Here is a 21016-nt window from a genome sequence, read left to right as displayed (position 1 = left end):
AGAGAGCTTAGTGGTACTCGTATGTACTGGCTTATTTTCTTTCTGTGTAATTTGTTTTTAAATTTTACTCAGGTCTTACTCCATTCTTACCTCACTACAAAAGGTAGTGGGTTGGTCTGTAAAAAAAGGCAGATGTTTTTAGAGTTAACTTATGATCTGTTCCATTCAAGCCCTTTTCTATGCTGTCTCATTACAAGGACTTAGATGACCAGAATGGAGCATTACAGGTATTTCTAGGATTGAAGTCTTTGTGAGTAGATATTTAAAATTGGACTAGAGAACCTTCAGTCTACCAGAAGTTTGGAATAGGAAAACGTTTAGGTATCCTTCCTGATAAGATTAACAGCTTGGTGGCTTGACTAAGGGAAGGTTGTCACTTATAATGCCAGCTTTCTGCATTTAAAATTTTAGATGCCATTGTCACTTTATATTAAAGGGTGTGGTGATGACCTTCGTGATGTTTCTGGTACAGAAGTGTGACATACCCTCCAGGTATTGATTTTCATCAAAGAGTATAGAGAAGTAATGAGTTGATAGTCAGGCAAGTCCTTTTGGGAAAATTGTCAGTGTGGGACCGGTGGCGCCATCTGATGGTGAGCGCATAAACTGTGATAGCATTTATTTGTGCTGGCGTAAGTACTCTACACTAATGTCACTATTGTCTGATCTTTTATTATTACCTGTTTATAATTTATGTATATATATAGCAATGCACTAATCTGGATTAATTATTTAAATATTCTATGGGAAAATTGAGTAAATGCATCCAGTTTATCCTCTCTATCAATACCTACTGGTGCTAAACCAGGTCTCATTCAAAACGTTGAAAATTATAGATGAAAGGAAATAAATAAATAAAATTATAAGATATATCAGGCCAAACTGTAAACAAACTGAAACTCCTCCAGTTGTAAATAAATAAATAAATTTATAAGATATATCAGGTCAGACCATAAACAAACTGAGACTCCTCCAGTTGTAAATTGATGACCGTATTTATTTTATCATACTGAAATTGATATCTTTATCTTTATTTGTCCCTACATGATATGTATACAAACCGTCGGTCCTTTACAATAGGAAGTGCTTGATGCGTAGCCTGGATGCAGCCGCTGAAATCTTCAAACAAGGCAGTTCGGTAGTTAACTACCAGTCCAGTTGCTGGTACTCCCTCCGACTGGACGTAAACATTCCAATTTGCTTTTGGCCGTTAATGTGGATAAACATGTTTTACACGCTCTTGACTTGACTGTTGTTCGCTGTTTTCTTTTATTCTTCTATCCTGGTGGGATTGTTCCTTTTACTTTTGTGAATAATTGGCTGTATATAGGTGTTTGTAATGAATACCCAGCAAACCCATGATTTGCAACCTATATTGCTTTCTGCCCCTGACTGGCATTGCCCTGGGGTGGACAGCAAGAAGTGCAGGAAAATCCACACTTTGGATGTTGACCCTCACTCCCTTTGTGCTTCCTGCCGAGGGCATAAGTGCGATGGTGAAGTGATGTGTGGGGAGTGTTCCCTTTGTTCTGCATCCCAGGGGGGGAAGTTTGCTAGGAGGAGGAGATATGTTAGGAAAGATAAACCCATGGTGAGTGGTAGTATGCCCCTAACCCCTCCAGCCGTAGTAAATCATTCGTCTTCCTACCTCTCCTTTTGGGAGAGGCTTCTCTCAACACTTCCTCCTCTGATGAGTTGAAGGGGGAAGAGGAGGAGGGGCCCTGTGGCTGTGGACCTGGGTAACGCTCCTCTTAGGGTCTCTGCTAGCTTTGAAGGTCCTCCTTCGAAGCAAGGAAGGACCCCCCAAGCTGACTTTTTCTTATGCAGCTGAGGTGTTGGGACTAGGCCAGGCATGGTCTTCTCTTGGGCTCATGGATCCACCCTCAGTAGAGGCACTGCTAGCTTATCTGAACAGAGCACCCAGCAGCGCTGTTACTCATAACCGCATGAGTGTCTCCTCTTCAGTGTAAGTGGGCACCCAACAGCATGTGCCATCGATCCACCTTCCTATGGCCCACAGTGCTACTTCCTGGTTTTGGGGTGCCACTGTTGGCAGTATGCAAGTTTTATGCTCCACCCCTGTCTCCCTTGGGAATGACAGGGATGCCAGCACCAGCTGTACCTGCCATCATGGCTGCTGCTGCTCCTGGCCCTGGACTTGCCCCTGTTCCTGCAACAGGTCCTGTCTCTGCTGCCAACCCTGCTCCTACCCCCAAGCCTGCTCCTTCCCTTGCTTTTGATACTGGAGTAACTGATGTTCCTTGGGGAGCCCTGATTTCCATCCTGCAGAAGCTTGAGAAGAAGGAAGAGATTGAGGAATGTGTCTTCGTCTTCATCTTAGTCTTCATTGTCTGCCGCCTACTCACCTCCCCCTTCCAAGCCTCACGGCCTAAGAAGGGGAAGGTGGCTTCTCTTACCCCTAAGAAGCCTTGCCTTGAGGCTTCTAAGGATCTGCATCCTCCCTTTGGGGAGGAGGCAGTTGGCTTTCTTGTCGGCTCTCCCACTCCTTCGGGAGAGGGAACCAAAACACTCCCTGGGGTCTAGAGTCTCGGGAGCCTCTGGAACTCGAACCAAGGTTTGTCCTCCAGTCCCTAGTTCCAAGGGCACACCTTGCAAGACTGGGGCCATGTCAGAGACTCATTCATGAGTTCCTCCAAACGTACAACCTCCCAAGGAAAGTCGTGCATCCACGGTCAGTGACGTAGAGTCATCTCTCCGCCACGATAGTGGCACGAGGCAAGCTTCCACAAGCGCTGCTACAGTGTGGCGGGAACCTATGTACTCACCTGGGGAAAGCGTCTCGTCCAGGCAATCATGCTCTCCTAGACCCATGCCCCTGTCACCACTGTGGGTTGGTGCAAGGGCGTATCTCACTCCTCTTGGCAGCATCGCTGCTAGGAGGGGTAAGCGCATCCGATCCTCTTCTCCTATTCCCTTTACTTCCTAGGGCTACACCATGAGGGACGAGACGAATAATGGGAATCCCATAGAGTGCTCTTGACAGGATTCGGTGTCGGTAACCTACATTCCTGGGGTCCTAGGGCCCCACCAAACGTATGCTCAAGTTGTCGAGGATTGATCCAGGGGGTTCAGCTAGGCTCTCCCTCAGGAAGGACTTGTTAGTCCCTTGCCAAGAGACTCAGACACCCCCAAGATACAGAGGACCTTTGCAGAGATTGTCATGCTGATGTGTCAGCACAACGATCTTGGGGAAGCAGCCACAACCTCCTCTGCAGGAGATTGCCCTTCCCGACTCGAATCCTTTTGGTGACCCAAGAGGAAACCCAGGGCTTCGACGGGACTCCAGTGTGTTGGACCAAGTGAATAATCTTGTATCAGAGCAGGACAATTCGCTTAGGTCCAACCGATCTGAGAAACTGCTTCCCCCTTCTCTTCCTTGCCAGAAGCGCTTTTACACACCCTCGGAGAGGCCTCTGCTGACCAATCAGATGAACCCAGACCTGGTTCTCCTTGTTCCAGGTCTGTCGCTGCAGCACCTTACAAGTGAGAGTATTTCTCTCTCTCAACAGGAAGCAGCTCTTCAAGCAGTCTCTGGATTAGACCTGCAGTCTTTCACAGTGTCTAAGGTCTCTGCTTCTTCCAGGACCATTGTCCCAGGGGAAGACTCGACTTTTGGGAAGCTGTGCCAGTCTTGGGGTAGGGCCTTTACCTACCTGCCCCACCAGACTGCAAACCTTTGGGCAAACCTGGTACTCAAGAGGCATGTCACTGTCCTCTCTCTAGTAACCAGGTCTTTTGGCTCAGAGTTGGTATTGGTTTGTGAAATGGATCGTTGCTGGGTTCTGCCTCTTTTAAATAGAGAACAGGTAGACACGCGGTAGACAAGCGCCGGGATGATGACAAAAACCAGCTTGTTCACCAAGCAGTGGCAAAGGCATCAGTGCCTTCTTGCTCCTCTGTGGCTAGACCTTTGAGTCTTGCTAGCACCTCCTCAGCCCCAAAGAATTCCTCCTCTTCTAAGGAAGCCTTCTTCCTCTTCAAAAGAAGCAAGGGAAACACTAGGGTCAGCATTCCCCTCCAGCTGCTGCCACTGGTGAGGGGTTGCTTATCGAACCATTGGGCAACTTGGCAACGATACAGAGCAGAGACTTGGGTAGTGGATGTCCTTTGGGAGGGTTATCTACTCCCCTTCGAGTCTCCACCACCCCTCACCAACCACCCAGTCCGTCTACTTTTCTACATAGTGGGATCTGCAAAACACCAAGCACTAGTAGATGCCGAGTGCACTCGCCATCACGACTTGCTCAGGTGATTCATGCCTTGCCAATGTTTGCTCGCATAGTGATCGCTTGGCTCCCAGGGGTGACGTGACTGTCTCGTGCGACCATGCATGCAGCGAGACCGGTGGGAGGTCTTCCGTTCAGTCTTCTTGAGGAGTTTCAGTCTCTTCGAGGACTGGGATGCGTTGTGAGGATGGTACTCACTTTTGTTACGCAGGTGGACACTATCCTTTACCCAATCGTCGGTCATACGAGCGTGACTGAACAGTCCAAGCGTTGTATAGCGCTTCTGCTGATGTGTGTGAACGTCATTACGGTTCTCAGGAGAGTTTCTCCACAGGGAGAACTCTCCTCTAGACCTGCAAATTGATCATCACCGTGGGTTGGTGATTGTTTGTGGCCCGCTCTGTCTGCTAGTTCTGCTAGTGGACCTAGCAGGAGCTTCCAATCTTTCTCTCCTGTCCCTTCAACTTTCTCCCTAGGATGCAGTCACTCCCGAGATTCAGAGGTCTTTCGCAGAGGTCATTCCGGTGATCCATCAGCACAATGACCTAGGGGAAGGATCAACAGTAGCTCCCTCTGACTGAACTTTACAGTTGGAGTCATTCTGGGGTCCTAAGAAGGAACCCATGGTTTCTGTGGGCTTACCATGGTCCTCCTTGTCCGAAGGACCAGGTGAATAATCTTGTCTCGGGGCAAGAGAATTCACTTAGGGCCAACAGATCGGACAAGCTGCTTCTCCCTCCTCTACCTCGACAGAGGCGTTTCTACACGTCCTTGGAGAACCCCTTGCTGACCAAACAGGTTGACTCAAATTTAGTTTGCCTAACTCCCGGCTTGCCTCTGCAACATTGTCTTTCAGAGAACCTCTGGTTCACGCAGCATGAGGCATCGCCCTTGAAGGCTATCGCTATGGCAGCTTTCCAGGCAGTCTTCTGGCTGGATCTGTGGTCCCTCACAGTATCTAAAGTCGTGGCTTTCGGGAGACTTTGTCAGTCTGGAGGTAGGGCAACAGCCCCCCTTTCAACCCCCCTTCTTTTGCGGGAAGGGAGGTAAGCAAAAGAAGTGAGGGAAACACTAGGGACGGCTGCCTTCAGCTGCAGCCTTCGGTGGGACGTGTGCCTGGCGAGCCATTGGGCAACATGGCAGTGCTATGGAGCTGAGACCTGGGTGGTGAATGCCCTTCTGGAGGGCTATCTTCTGCCCTTTTAAGTTGAGGCCACCCCTCACTGAGACTCCAGTCCAACTTCGAACTTACATCCCTGGTTCTGCCAAGGATCTGGCACTCAAGGAAAGAGGTGCAATCAGTGCTGAGCAAGGGAGCTGTGGAAGTCGTAGGAGATACGTCATCAGGGTTCTACAGCCAACTTTTCCTGGTGGAGAAGGCTACAGGGGACTGGAGACTGGTGATAGATCTCTCTCCCTTGAACCAGTTCTGTGCTCACCTCTATCAGGGAGAACAACTTGATACTTTCAGTGGACCTGAAGGATGTGTATCTTCATATACCCATCCATCAGTCCTCCAGGAAGTACCATTGCTTTATCCTTGAGGGGGCGGTGTTCCAATTAAGGGGACTTTGTTTTGGACTTTCGACTGCCCCCCAGGTGTTCACGAGTGTTCACCTTGGTGTCAGCTTGGGCCCACTCAGTCGTGATACGTCTCTTGAAGTATCTCGACGACTAGCTAGTCCTGGTGAGCTCGCGCTTGCAGTGTTAAAGGACAGGGATAGGCTTCTCAATTTTTGTCGCTATCTAGGGATGGTGGTGAATTTTGAGAAGTCAGTTCTAGAGAGAGGCTTCAGCCTTTCAGACCCACTGGTTTTGCTATGACACACCCCTGGCTCCTCCCCCAGACAGCCGTAAGCGAGCACAAACCACGCCCATTGGGGCGGAGCAACCAGAGACATGCGAGTTGACTGGAGCCAAACCGCCATATTTGAAGTTGACAGGACACAGGCAACACCTGTTACACCTCACCATTACTACAACCCTCCCCTAATTATTGTTACGAGGGACCACGACTTAATCAACCAATTAAAATGTCCAAAAAAGTCGTAGTATCAGGAGATGTGCATAATTTAGCGAAACTAGCGATGATGACAATATTCCACCAGCACAACCCAAAAAGAAGAGATGTCCCAAAACGGAAGGTAAACAATGAGCCGGAACGGACCGTGCGGTAGTTTAATCGTAAAAGTTGAGAATAGATAAATTTCGAGACCGAAGTACATTATCATATAATCCTAAACTATGTGTAAAGTGAGCCTAAACATTATAAGGGATAGATACATATATGCCAAAGGTAATTAATGTTGTAAGGTGAGGTGTTAACTAGTTTTGCCTTACGTTCCAAAGAGCCGATTAGCCTAACTAGCCTAACTTTTTCTAACTTTGAGTTTAACATACTACATCAATCTAGGCTACCTATTAGCCGCTCCCTTCCGCCTATCCCACCGAGATCCTATCGTCGACATTTAACTGGAGGGGTTCCTGTCAAAGGCGGTATAATTGCGCCTACCTCAGCTAATGGGTAGAATTTTATATCACACTCGTTTCCTTTCGATATAATGGTTTACCCCTTACCATGAGGAACTGCGTCTTAAGAATTTCTGACAGGTCGGCTATATATATAATATAAGATGATTACTGTAGAGGCTATATCAATTTAAGTATGGGATATTAGTGAGAGGATGACAATTGACCTGAATTAACTGATGAAGGCCATTTGAGCCTAGAACCCGATTGCCTGGCTTCAGCCTTCTAGGTCTGCTGCTGTCCAACTGATTTGTAAATTCATGAGCCATATTATAGACATCAGTTAAACTTTTATTATCAAATTTGAGTCTAGGTTTTCACTCCTATTGCAGAAGTGGTTTGACTGCAAAAAGGAATGACAATACTCCTCCTCCTAAGCACCCTCGCCGTAAAATAGATTTACCTGAGAATGCAAATGAAGAATTATTTACAACTTTTAATGAAGATAGTAGTGACTATGAAGAATTTAACCCACTTACCTTTAACAAACCTATTCCTACTTATATATCTAACAATTTTAATGCTGTGCCCTCCATTCATAGAGATGGGAAAATACAATTAAATGACTCCCTAATTGCATTAACATTAAGTGAAGGAGACAAGAACTCTCATGATCAATTCTTTGTTTGTAATCATAAAGGTGCATTTAGATTGGAGAGTTTTTTCCGCGAGTTGCTCTCAGACAGCTGCTCGATGGAATGTAAATAGGCTGTAGAGTACTCTCCGAGATTTTCTCTCTACTCTCGCGAGTGTTTCTCTTCTCTCGCGCCCGCTACAGTCTAAACAGTCTAGACAGCACGCTCGTAGAGCTAGGTTGTAGCTCTCCACTCTATTCAGTGAATATTCAGATCTGTGAAAGTTTTCGTTGACTCTCGCGAGAGAACATGAGTGCGGGATGAAGCAATTTTTCTTTTCTTTCCCTTGTCTATTTTTCCTTCTTTTCAAGTGTAGGATTTTTTTTTCGGCGGCTCTTTGTCATCGCCGCATTCTGTTATTTATTTCTTTCTTTTTAGTCATTCTTTGTCTTTGGTCCTCGGGCTGAAATTTTCTTGCTTATACCGGACATTTTAGACTCAAGCACTTCCAGTCAGTTGTTTGTACTCCTTTTGGTAAAAACAGAAATTTTTGCACTTTGTCCTTCAAATGTAAGCATAAGAAAAAAAACTTTACTTTCTTTATAAGTATATACTTAATGACATGTAATCTTCAGTACTACATATACTATGTAATATTCAGGTAAGAACATGATGCATTTTGGTGCAACATAGGAGATAATGAGAAATGAATGCGGACGTTTCTAAAAGCCCTAGAAAGCTCATTTCATCAAGTGCAGCCTTGGAGGGCTATCAGTAGTCAAGTGCATCTTCTCCTTATAGATTCTCCAGGGGCCTGCACTTGAAGCTGACTTTTCCGTTAAAAAAAAAAAAAATTGATGACTTCAGGGCTCATACATACGAAGTTCTTATAGCTCGATGTATCTTCCTCAAACAATTCTCTTAATAATTTTGCATGTGCTCCATCTTCTCCCCTTTTGCTTATCCATTTTCAGACCCACATACTTCTTTTCCTCTTCTTTTTCACTTCGTTCATAATTATTAATGCAGCAGCAACACGGCACTTTTGAGACATGTTCTCTCAACCCTCGCTAGTTGTCGACTGGCACTGGCTCCAGTGTAAATAGATGCGCGAGAAATCTTACCCGACTCTCGGACACTTTCTCTCGCGACACTCTCTCACAGCTCTCAGAGAGAAAAACTTGCTGGTAGTGTAAACACGCTGTAGAGAAAGTCGCGCGAGAGTAGCCGTCTCTCGGGAGAGTTTAATCTCCAATCTAAACGCACCTTAATAAAGAACTTGCAGACCTTTTCAAATTGATAAATTTGCCAAAGTTGAACTTTTGGCCAAGTGGCAGGTTGTTTAATGAAGATTTCAAGAAGAAATTTCACTTTGATATTGAAAACATTAAAATGGCTATATCTTCTTTTCAAGTGCATGCAGCTCTGGCGCAATTAGCTTACCCCTCTAAGATTAGCGATATTGATTTCATTACTAAAGTGATAATTGGGCCTTTCAGGAAACACATTGATCTAATTAAAAGTTTAATCCGCTCATTCAGAAGTAGATCATTACCCAGGAACCTCAATTTAGATACCAGAGATGCTATTATTAAAGCTGAAACTAATGATATATGGGTCTTATCAGATGATTAAAGGAACGCTATTGCTTCCTGCTTTCGAGGCGGTCCCCTTCCTAGAGGAGGGGACATTATCCCTGGAGGTGGAAGGTTCAACTTTGGCAATCATCAGGGCTACCCCAGAGGGAAATTTAATTTTTACAGAGGATTCAGGGGAAGCTTTGGGTTCAGGAATAGGTTCAATCCCTACAGGCGAGGTATCAAGAGAGGTGGCCGAAGAGGGGGAAGGAGTACAGGGGGACAGACAGCAATTAATTCAGACGTCAAAGATAAGAAACAAAACTAATTATGCTTTAATTCTTAATACCATCAAGCCCTGCTTGGACCAAGAGGAAAATAACCTGGAGCTACACAGTAAAAATAAAAATTTGGCAAATGTACCCACTAACAATTCAATGATATTGGAAGAGTTAAATTTCCCTACAGAAGCCTCTAGCTCCAAGGAAACCTCTCACGCCCCTCCAGTAAGTGGGATAGGTAGGTCATTGACAAATAAATTAAAAAAATGGCAAAACTCCCAAATTCTTCTTTTGCATGCAACTTGATCAGTAAGGGTGTGAGACTCCCATTTACCAATAAAAATAAGGCTCAAAAGACCTTGAAAAGATTAGGGGTTGATAGATATTATTCTTCTAGCAAGAGAATAATACTAGAGAGAGAATGTAACAGATTACTAGACCTAGGGGTAATAGAACAAATTAACAGAAATTCTATTTTACAAGCTTAAACCCGATGGGAGCATTCGCCTAATCTTCGATATGAAATGCCTTAATACTATGATCAAGAAACCTTCTTTCTCTATGCTGAAACCTAAAACTATATTCCCTTATTTGCATTTAAACAACTGGGCATGTAGACTTTATTTAAAGGACTCTTATTGGCACGTCCCTCTTCATTCAAGTGCCCAAAGATTCTTAACGTTCAAATTAGGAAAGCGTAAATTCAAATGGACGGTTGTTCCCTTCGGGTTAAAGACAGCTCCCTACATCTTTTCAAAACTAATGTACACAGTAGTTAAATACATTAGGAAGAAATACATTAGGAAGAAATATAATATACTCATCTTTAACTACTTAGATGATATACTCATATTGGCAGATGACTTTCACAAATGCGAGGCTCACATCCAAATAGTCATGGAAGTGCTCACAGAGCTGGGTTGGCAAATATCTGTTAAAAAGTCCGTTATTCATCCAGTGCAAAAGATAGAGTTCCTGGGAGTTCATTATAACTTGGAGAACAAAACAATGAGACCAATGCAGAAAAACATTGATAAATGTGTCAGGCTTGCCAATACAGTATCCAACTTGAACAGATCTGACCTCAAATTATATCAAAGATTGATAGGATCACTTAACTTCTGTTCCTACTACACCTTTTATGGTAGATACCATCTTAAATTCCTTCACAGATTTCATAGATATTTTGCTAAAGGATATAGAATCATTCCTCCTTCTTTCAAATCCTTTCTAGAAGAATGGAAACAGACTAACATGTATAGTGATATAAACATTCCTAATAATCAAGTAGATCTAGAACTATTCACAGATGCATCCAACTTTGGCTGGGGTGGAGCATTAGTAGGAGAACATAGCATACTCTCAACTAATAATACATGGCTACAAAATGAGAATACTCTGCACATTAACATTAGAGAACTACTTGCATGCATTTACTGTATAAAACACTTCAGAGACAAACTAAGAAACAAAGTAGTACTAATTCACATAGATTCACAAGTAACAAACTGTTGGGTCAAAAAACATGGTAGCATTAGGAACAAATCGGCCCAGGAGGCCATCAAAGTGTTACTAAACATCAAAGGAAAATACAACTTAGACATTCAAACTAAATAGATTAAAGGGAAAAGCAATGTGATGGCTGATTCCCTATCGAGAGACTTTGGTTCCATACATCCAGAAGCCACTCTTGACGATAATCTATTCAATTTAATTTGCACAGATATGAATTTCTCTCCTGAAATAGACCTTTTCACCAATGGCTTTAATTCTAAATGTAAAAGATTTTGTTCTTCCGTACCCAACACAAAAGCAATCAGTAATAATGCTCTTCACATTAGCTGGGAAGGTTCTTCTCCTCTTTATGCTTTTCCCCCAGGCTTCTTACTGCATAAAGTTGCTTTTAAGATATATAACGATTGTAATAACAACATGCTCTTCTGCACTGTTTCCCAGGAAACGGAACCATGGATTCCCCTAGTCAAGACAGTCTCCAAGGAATACCTGAAGTACAAAGTCAAAGCAGAAGGCTGCCAGATACTTCATATGGACTGTACCTTACCCTCAGCGCAACACCTCTTAAATTTGATCGCCTTCAGAATATAAAAGATCAACTACCTTCCATATTTCCTACAGAGATATGCAACAAAATTACTTCCAATTTACGAGACAGCTCCTTGGCCAAGTACCAAAATCTCTTCAGTAGCTTTAAAGAGTTCATACACAATAAATATGGAAGTTACAACAAGTTCCCTCTTTTATCAGTGCTACTCTATTTTAACGCATTAATAGACAAGGGCCTAGCATACAACACACTAAAAGGATACCGAGCTGCTCTTGGACCAGTTTTGAAGGGATACTTTCCCAATTATTGTCTAGCAGAAGACAAGTATATTAAAGCTATGCTTGATGGAGTAAATAGAAGAAGACCCAGCAATTTTCATCAATTTCCAGGCTGGGATCTTGATAAAGTGGTTTCCTTCCTCAACACTACAAGAGAGGATTCTATGCTGGTCATGATTCAGAAGACCTTATTCCTCGTAGCTTTGGCTTGCCCATTGAGAGCTAACCAATTTAATCATCTATGTATCTCCAGGAGCACTTTCACGCCAGAAACCATTGTGTTAAGGAACCACCCCTCCTTCATGGCCAAGAATCAGAGAAACAATTACACTCCTATTGAATTCAGCTTTAGGTGTCACCCTACCAAGCCAAAAATTTGTCCAGTTAGACAATTAAACTTTTATCTGGAGTACACAAATAAAATCTGTGCAGAAAGGAACATAGATAGGGAAGACCATATTTGGCTGGATGAAAACTTCAAGATCATGTCCCTCCCAAAGATGAGGCAGCTATTCAGGGACTGTATTTTCAAAGCTGATCCCAATGCCAGAAAACACTCCACCAATTTCCACTCTATCAGAGGTCAAGCAGCTTCAAGGATGATGTATAATGGAGTTACACTGAAAGAGATAATGACTAGAATGAATTGGAAAAGCAACTCTGTATTTGGGTCATTTTATGCTCTCCTCGGTCTACAGGGAGCTTTCGATGCAGTCGTTGCAGGACTTCATCTTCATGCCCCCTGAAGTATCGGTGAGCAAAACCAGTGGGTCTGAAAGGCTGAAGCCTCTCTCTCTAGAACTGACAGTTTACTTGTGAACCAAAGTTCTGGAGAGAAAAGGCGAGGCCTTTCAGACCCAGGGTCTAGTTCACCCCCCGACCCTACCCCCGTAACCGAGGAGACCATTCTGGAGGAAATAAAGGATTTGTAAAGTAATTACATACAAAAGTCAACAGCTTACATGTTTCTGAAGGCCAACCATAACATTTTTCAATTATTCATAAATTTCTTTAAGGTATACTTAGACTCTTATCCTTGCATTTAGAGGAGATGCAACTTTTAGGTAACAAGATAAGAATATCTTGGAAAGGGGAGGTGAACTACTGTCACATTATATTGTCTTAGAATATAAAGAGGAATGGAAAATGTTAAAATTCACAAATTGGAACTTTAAGTTACTACTTGCAGTAATTTGCAATCTCAAATAAATCTCACAACAGGAAAATGGAATGGTAAGTACATATATACTTCATAGCAAATTGCAACTTCAAATATGGCGGTTTGGCTCCTGTCAACTCACATGTCTCTGGTTGCTCCGCCCCGAGGGGCGTGGTTTGTGCTCGCTTACGGCTGTCTGGGGGAGGAGCCAGGGGTGTGTCATAGCAAAACCAGTGGGTCTGAAAGGCCTCGCCTCTTCTCTCCAGAACTTAGGTTCACAAGTAAACTGTCAGATCTCATTCCCCAACAGAGGATAAAGTATCTGGGCATGCTGATCGATACGGTAGCAGCACGAGTCATCCCCGCAGACTCGAGAATCAGCAAGTTCAGGAAGGCAGCTCAGCTGTTTCTGTCTCAACAGGAACAGCCAGCTCAGCTTTGGCAGGTCATGGTCAGTCACCTATCGTCACTAGAGAAGCGAGTCCCTCACAGGCGTCTTCACCTGCGGTCTCTTTAATGGAAACTAAAGGAGTGTTGGTCACAGGCTCAGGATCCTTAATCCTTCCTCATCCCTCTAACGGAGGAAGTTAGGAAGGATTTAGCCTGGTGGCTAGACAACAGGAACCTCTTACTAGGAGTGGAGTAGCACACTCCCCCTCCGGACATGCTTGTTCTCGGACACATCGAACAAGGGTTGGGACTCACACCTGGAGGAGTTGCTGACTGCAGGAGTGTGCAATCAACACGACAAGGACCTTCACATCAACATTCTGGAACTCAAGGCGGCTTTCTTAGCCCTCCAAGAGTTCCAGGATACAGTGATGGGACTTCTTGTGGTATTGAAGAGCAACAACACCACAGTAGTAGTGGCATATGTCAACAAACCGGGGTCCTAGCGTCTCTCCTGTTGCATCAGTTGACAGTGCAGGTGCACGAGTGGGCTGCAGCACACTCAGTAGAGCTGTCGGCCAGATACATTCCTGGCAAGAGGAATGTAGTGGCAGAGAAGCTCAGCTGCCAGAATCAGGTGATTGGAACAGTGGTCCCTACACCCAGATGTGGCGGGAAGGTTGTTCAACCTGTGGGGGCGTCCAGTGGTAGACCTGTTCGCCACCTGGCACTACAGAAAACTCCGGTTTTCTTCTCTGTGGTGCTGGACCCATGGGCAGCTGCAGAGGAAGCGTTCCAACATCCATGGGACATCCTCGGAAATTTACGCCTTTCCCCTGTTCCATCTGATTTGCAAGGTGATCAGTAGAGTGCTGGTCACCAGCAATCTCCGGATGATTTTGGTGGCCCCCAAATGACTGCAGGCCATTTGGTATCCTGATCTGTTGGCTCTTCTTTTTGAGGCACCGCGAAAGATTCCCCCGTGGCACAACCTTCTTTGTCAGCCGCACGTAGAGCGGTACCACTCAGCAGTACAGTCCCTGTGTCTTCATGGCTAGTGGTTATCCACCATCTCTCACGAGCGAGAGGATTTTCTCGCCAAGCAGCACTAGAGATGGCAGGATGCCTCAGACAGTCCTCTGCAGCAGTGTACCAGGGAAAGTGGTTTGTCTTCAACAGATCACAGATTTCCTAGTCTTTCTTTGTTGAGAGAAGCTCCTCTGTCTCTGCAGGTAAAGGCTATAGGTCCGCCAGGGCCCTGGTCCTGGAACTGCGAGGAGTCGATATTTAGAAGGAGATCTCTCTTCTTACGAGGAGGTTCGAGAGGTCTTGCCCACCCAGGGAACTCAGATCTCCTGAGTGGGATGTGACTCTCGTCTTAAGGAGCTTGACTTATGAACCTTACGAGCCTCTGCGAGAGTTGTCAGACAGGAATTTAACCCTCAAGAGAGTCTTTTTACTGGCCCTGGCTTGAGGGGATGGACATCTCTTACGCTCTATTTGATCCTGGATTTTGTAGCGAAGACTCAGAATCCTTCGGTCCCTGATGTTAGATTCGAGTCCTTTGCGATCCCTGCCTTAGAGGACTTTTGTGGTAATGACCCAGATGAGATGCTACTTTGTCCGTTAGAGTGCTACGGCGCTATCTGAAGAGAACTCGTCATCTCTGGCCTGAGTCCTGAGTGCCGATGCCTTTGTTAGCACCGGGGTGACCAAGAAACAGTTGTCCAAGAACACTATCTCTTTTTGGCTTCGTGAGGTGATCAGGAAAGCATACTCCTCCGAAGGGAGGTTCGACACTACAGAGATCCCTCATTTATTGTGGTTAATGGGGACCAGAACCCCCCGCGATAGGGAAAAATCCGCGAAGTAGGATTGGCCCCCCTAAAAATTTCCGTATATGTGTGTGTGGGTACCAGAATGTTTAAAATATCTATATTTATACTTTATATATACATAGTATATATTTTACCTAAATCTGTTTAATTATAAAACCTTAATATTATACATTCACTCACTCACATGTATTTTACTTAAATCTATTTCATTATAAAACCTTAATACGTATTATACTCTCTCTCTCTCCTCTCTCTCTCTCTCTCTCTCTCTCTCTCTGCCTCTCCTCTCTTCTCTCTTATCTCTCTCTATCTCTCTCTCTCTCTCTCTCTCTCTCTCTCTCTCTCTCTCATATGATACGTATTATGGGGTTCTACACTCACCAATGACAGTAGTATCTTGAGACTTGACTCCAGTAATGGTGACGACGACGATGACAATGATGATTTCAATGACGACGATGACAGACCGGTGCAGTTCGATGAATGTGACGATGAATGATGATGATGATGGTGTTACTGCACAGGTATAATGAGGCCTTTAAATCAGTTCGGGAAGCGCCTCATCATCAGATATCAGCGCTGGATCGTCAACATTTACTTCTGAGAGAGGCGAAGAGGCTAGTGGTGGCAGAGAAGAGGCTCCCACTCCACTCGTAGAGGCTTCAGTTTCACTTGGAGGCTCTTCTGCTGGAGGTGCTGATGGTGTAGCTGGGGCTTTTACCTTGGAGAAGAACATGGTGATGGGTAGTTGCTGTCATCATTTTTTTCTTTTGCTGCAAAATGCCCTTGTACAAGGACATAACTCCGTCAACACAGTTGTTAAACTCGACAGCTCAAACCATATTATCGTCGATGTCTTGTGCAAATCGTTGCATTGTCCTTGCCATGTTGCACAATTGTTGCAGGTTCTCCAGGGTAAGGCCACACTCATTAATTTCTTTGTCTTGCTCTTTGCTTTCTTCTTCACTTGCAGACTTCGTCATCTAAAAGAGGTCTTCATCTGTCAGTGGGTCCGAGTGGGCATCGATAAGGCTGTTGACGTCTTCTTCCGTCAACTGCCGCAATGAGGCCCTCCATCGTGGAACGAGTGTAGAGTGCCTTAAAGGCACAAATGACGCCTTGATCCATCGGCTGAATTAGAGATGTGGTGTTAGGGGGCAGAAACTCGATCTGAACCCCATCATATTGCGGGTCTGTTGCATGGCCTCCTGCACAGTCCATCAAGAGAAGGACCTTAAAAGGGAGGCCCTTCTGATCCAGATACAGCTTCAACTGGGGAATGAAGCAATGGAGGAACCATTCGAGGGTCAGGGCTTTCGTTATCCAGGCCTTAGAATTATGCATCCAATGCACGGGAAGCAGAGCCTTATTTTTGTTTTTTAAGGCCCGTGGATTTTTGGCCTTATAAATAAGGCCTGGCTTAAGCATAAATCCTGCACCATTGCCACACATGATGAGAGTGACACGGTCCTTGTGGGCCTTGAAGCCTGGCCTCTTCACTTCATCCTTGAAGAGGAATGTACAAGAAGGCATCCTCTTCCAAAAGAGGCCTGCCTCGTCCATGTTAAAAACTTGCTCAGGGAGGTAGCTGCCATCACTGTTGAGCTTAGGAAACTCATCCTCCAAGTAACGATGAGCAGCATCGGTGTCAGCAGAGGCAGCCTCACCATACAAAGGCACACTTTTGAGGCCTATCTCTTTTGAAATTTATCGAACCAGCCTTTGCTGGCTGTAAAGCCACAACCTTGAGGAGGCAAATCACTTGTGGCAGAGCTAGTACTGGCTTGAGGTTCGTCAGGATCATCTTCGGCAGCTTCTTCAGCATCTTTGATGTCGTCATCGGGCAAGGTATGATCATAGAGAAATTTGGCCTTTGTCCTGATTATGTGTATCCAAACTCATGTTTATTTTTCCTGCAATCAGCAACCCACAAGGGAAATGCAGCTTCCATTTTCACAATTCTCTTATTATGCAGAGTTACCACACATTTCGCTTCTTTATTGCAGCAGTTTTGCAGATGTTAGCTTTGTCTTTTTTTTATGTAGCACACTGTCGATTCATTCATTCCATAATGGCGTGCCACCTTGGCATAACTTCTGCCCAGTTTTAACATATCTAAAAGTTTGACCTTTTCACTGATTGGTCATCATCTTCCTCTTCCTCTTGGGCTCACTAGAGGAATCTTTCACAGGGGCATGGCGCTTAGGAGGCATTGAACGAGAGTGGCGAGATACAACAAGGGAAGAAGCTGGGAGAGGATGCGATGATGCACAGCCAATCAGCTCACGGGATACATCTACTCGTGCTCTCATTCGTCGATCTCGCGCAGGGAACCAATCACGTGCCTTGTCTGAGTGCCCGGGGGTATGTATAAAGCCTCTGAGAGAGATTCTCTCTCTGTCTGGCATCTGGGAAGCTGTTTCTCACGCGCATCACGATGAAACAACACTGCTTTCCGCAATACGTCTGCCGATATGGCGGTATTTTTTTATTTTTATTTTTCGATAAATATTTTTGAAAATTCAAATGCACTGAGGCAGCGAAACTTGAACCGTGAAGTGGCGAGGGATTACTGTATACCTTTTGTCCGAGAGCCCACAAAGTCAGAGGTACTGGTCCTACCCTTGCGTTCCGCAAGAACCTGCCTGTTTCACAGGTATTGAAGGCAGGGGTTTGGTCCAACCAGACCACCTTCACCCACCTTTGGGATATAGCTCATAGGTCCTTGGATATCTTTCCCTTGGGACCCATGGTGGCTGCTCATCAAGTTCTGTAGCTTACCCAGCTCCTCTAACTGGACAAGGTTGCATCTTGCCTCGTGTAACCTTATGAATGAGTGTGATTGATAGTGTGACTGGCTTCTCTTCCTCCTTCCTTCCTTCTCTCTTACTATGGGCAGAGAACTGCAGTCATTACATGCTGGAATGGGCAGTCGATGCAGGTAAGCTATATTACTGAGCTCCATTCTATTCCTTTCAGTTATGGTATAGAAGCATGTACCCGTCCCTTCCCTAACAAGGGAGGAAGAGGACATTAGCATGAGGCAAATCCAGTGCTTGTATATTTGTCATCTTGCTTCTGACTATAAGTTGTTGTTTGCTATTCATAGGAGGCTGCGCTTGCCTTCCTCTTATGAATTGGTCCAGAGGTCTGGCCATTGGTCTTGCAGTTATACTCCTATCAATTGGACAGAGGCCAGGTTCCCCTCCTCGCTCTAATGACCAGGATGGGAACCTTTTTGGGCAAACACCAGTCTGTTCACATGACTATCAGATTCTTCCTACCAATCAGTGAGTCTTCCTTATGTAAAGAACCGAGGGTTTGTAATACATATAGGAACAAATCGCAATTTTTTAAAAGTAAATCGTATTTTTCCTTGCTATACAAATCTGAGGTCCTTTACACATATGCCCACCTCATGCCACCCCTCAATCTGTTCCTGGACCTAAAGCAAAGTGGAATACGTATTTACATCCAGTCGGGCGGGACTCACGACTATCGCACAAGCAGTTACAACTACCTTGTTATTCTTTTATAACCGATTTCCAGCCTACACTGAAAGTAATTCCTTATGTAAAGGACCTCAGGTTTGTATAGTTAGGAAAATACAACTTACTTAAAAAAAATTTTTTTATTTCGGTTTTCGTGGGAGGTTCTGGAACGGGTTATGTACAAAAACTGAGGTTCCACTGTATATATGAAACTTAATTTTATCATGTAAATAATATTTTTGGGTAATTTAAGGGTATCTTTAGTTTTCAGGCGATTCTGTTGTGACAGGACATGGACTCATCCATGGGCGCTTGGCATACATCTTCAGTCAAGATTTCACAGTCTTTGGAGGATCTCTGTCATCTATTCATGCCAAGAAAATATGCAAGGTTAGTAAGAGTAGTTATGGACCTAAATTCAGTGGGGTTTCCATCTGATCATCTCAGAAATATCTGAAATGAAATTCATCAGTAAAAGATTGTAAGGTAGGTTAGGAAGCTGTTATTTGACAATTGAAATGCCTATTGATGTACGTAGTATTTATAAACACTTGTGCATTAACAACTATTTGTATTCCAAATTCATTTTAAATTTAACAGTGACTCATGATGGTTATGTGATGTGCCTTGTACTATTGAGGCCAGTTGGAAAAGATTTGCTCTAACTGAAATCTTATACTTAGGATCATAGTGTCAGAACTGGAAAATAGTTTTCAGTGTTTGCAGATGCATTTGGACATATGAACTATGATACCTCTATATTGAAGGATTGTTGAAACTGGTGAAAGTTTGAAATTGTTTGTTAGAGGAGTAAGATGGAAGACAGTGTTAGTTAGAACAAGGTCATGACAATTAATGAAAGAACAAAAAATAACATGTGGTGGGGTTGGAGTTGACTCTTGACATTGACATTTTATATAAGTAATTTACTAAATAAATACATAGCTATCAGTTTCTAGTATTGGCTTACAATGTAGGTTGTGAGCAGCAGTTGAATTTGGAATTCAGTACTTTGCTGGTTTTCTGCTGGTTTTCCGCTTGTGACTAATTGGTGAAGTATTTTGCATATGGTAGACTTTAGTAGATAGGATTTTAATTGGAAACCTCAATTTTTCATGGATTTTACTTCCTTGTTGGGTCTTGTTTACTTTTTGGACTTTGCTTATTGGTTTGTTTGTAGACAATATCAGACAAATACAGGCAGTCCCCGGTTATCGGTGGTCTTGGTTATCAGCGATCCGGTTGTATGGCGCTTGTCTAGCGCGCTGATTTTCGGCCTATTTTTGGCTCTGATTTTTAGCCTATTTCCGGTTGTCGGCACCAATAATAGAGTACTTATTGGCACCAATCCATATGTAACAGTGGCGCCATTAACCAATTATTGGTGCCAATAAGCACTGCCGATTTTCAGTTATTGGCAATTTTCTTTTTCATCAAGTTGTCAGAATGGAAACCCCACTGATAACCAGGGACTGCCTGTAGTGACTAGTACTCATTATTGCAGAGGTTAACCTCAGGTAGGTATGACTTGCATACAGTTTGCACAACTTGCAGTGGTCAAGTATGCTCATTAGAGAAATCATGTGCTGAATGTGAGGATTGGGCTCTTTAACAGTGGAAGATTTTATATTCTCATCTATCAAAGTTAGAGAGGGATAGGAAGAGAAAAACAACTGTTAAGCATGATAAGACTGTAGCTATTCAGGAATCTGATAGGTCTTCCATTGATGTACCTATTGTGTCTGTGCCTGTAATTTCACCCATTCCCAGTTCCTCACATGTACCACCGGATCCTTTACCTAGCTCTCTCACTCCGACCCCAATGCCATTGCCAACCTCGAGTCTAAATTCCATCGCAAGTTCGAATTGTTATTAACACTGGCTCAGATAGGGGCTTCAGTTCGAACTCTTAAGGAGCATAAAGTGAGTGACAAAAGTGAAGTGTTAGTGGAGAAGCTGGCTGCCTGTCCTGCTGATTCTTCTAGGCAAAGGTCCCTGGCATACTCCTCTAAACCTGGGAGAAGCCATACCAGAGGCCCAAGGAAGGTTGGTGGGGTTTGCCCATGGGTAGTCGAACCCTCAGTTGTACATGTAGTCAAGTCCCAGGTGACGACAGACAGCCAGTAGAAAGGCGTCTTTTCTGATGTGCACCTTTTCCCCTTTAGTTTAGAGGCATCCAGCTCTGAACAGAGGTGCCAATGGCTCTTTAGTGATGTTTCTAGACCACTGAAAAGGTCTGTGTTGGATGTTTCCCACACTCCTCAGGTGCTGTGCAAAAAGGTCAAGGAGTCTTTGCCATCTTGCAGATTTTTTTGTGGACAGCCCAGAGTGCTTTTCCCCTGAATGTCCTCTTCCCATTTCCAGGCGCAAGCGTCCAGTAGCGCTAGTTGGTGCAGCAGTCTCCTAGCGCCCATTGGCACTCAAGCTTCCAGTAGCGCCCGAGTGTTTAGTAGTGCCCAAGTGTTCATTGGCACCAAAGCGTTCAGTGGCTTCAAAGTGCCCAGTGACTCCCGAGCAGCCTGTAGCTTCTGAGTGCTTAGTAGCTTCTCCTGAAGAGACTGTCGCTCCGTTCTTGGTCCAGCGTTT

At 44.3% G+C, this 21016-nt stretch overlaps 1 protein-coding gene across 1 annotated transcript in view; it reads left to right on the top strand.

Moving 5' to 3' along the window:
* The window catches only part of LOC135205547 (propionyl-CoA carboxylase beta chain, mitochondrial-like), a 179636-nt gene that overhangs the window by 74343 nt on the left and 84277 nt on the right, over nucleotides 1–21016 (top strand). Inside the window, exon 3 of the mRNA XM_064236309.1 lies at nucleotides 18695–18820. Within this exon, the coding sequence (XP_064092379.1) occupies nucleotides 18695–18820 (126 nt within the window). The remainder of the gene's footprint in view (nucleotides 1–18694; nucleotides 18821–21016) is intronic.

The sequence above is a fragment of the Macrobrachium nipponense genome, chromosome 24 (genome assembly GCF_015104395.2).
Source record: "Macrobrachium nipponense isolate FS-2020 chromosome 24, ASM1510439v2, whole genome shotgun sequence".
Lineage (NCBI taxonomy): Eukaryota > Metazoa > Arthropoda > Malacostraca > Decapoda > Palaemonidae > Macrobrachium > Macrobrachium nipponense.
Note: the sequence above shows the minus strand (reverse complement) of the source record. Positions and strands in the feature narration are given on the sequence as shown.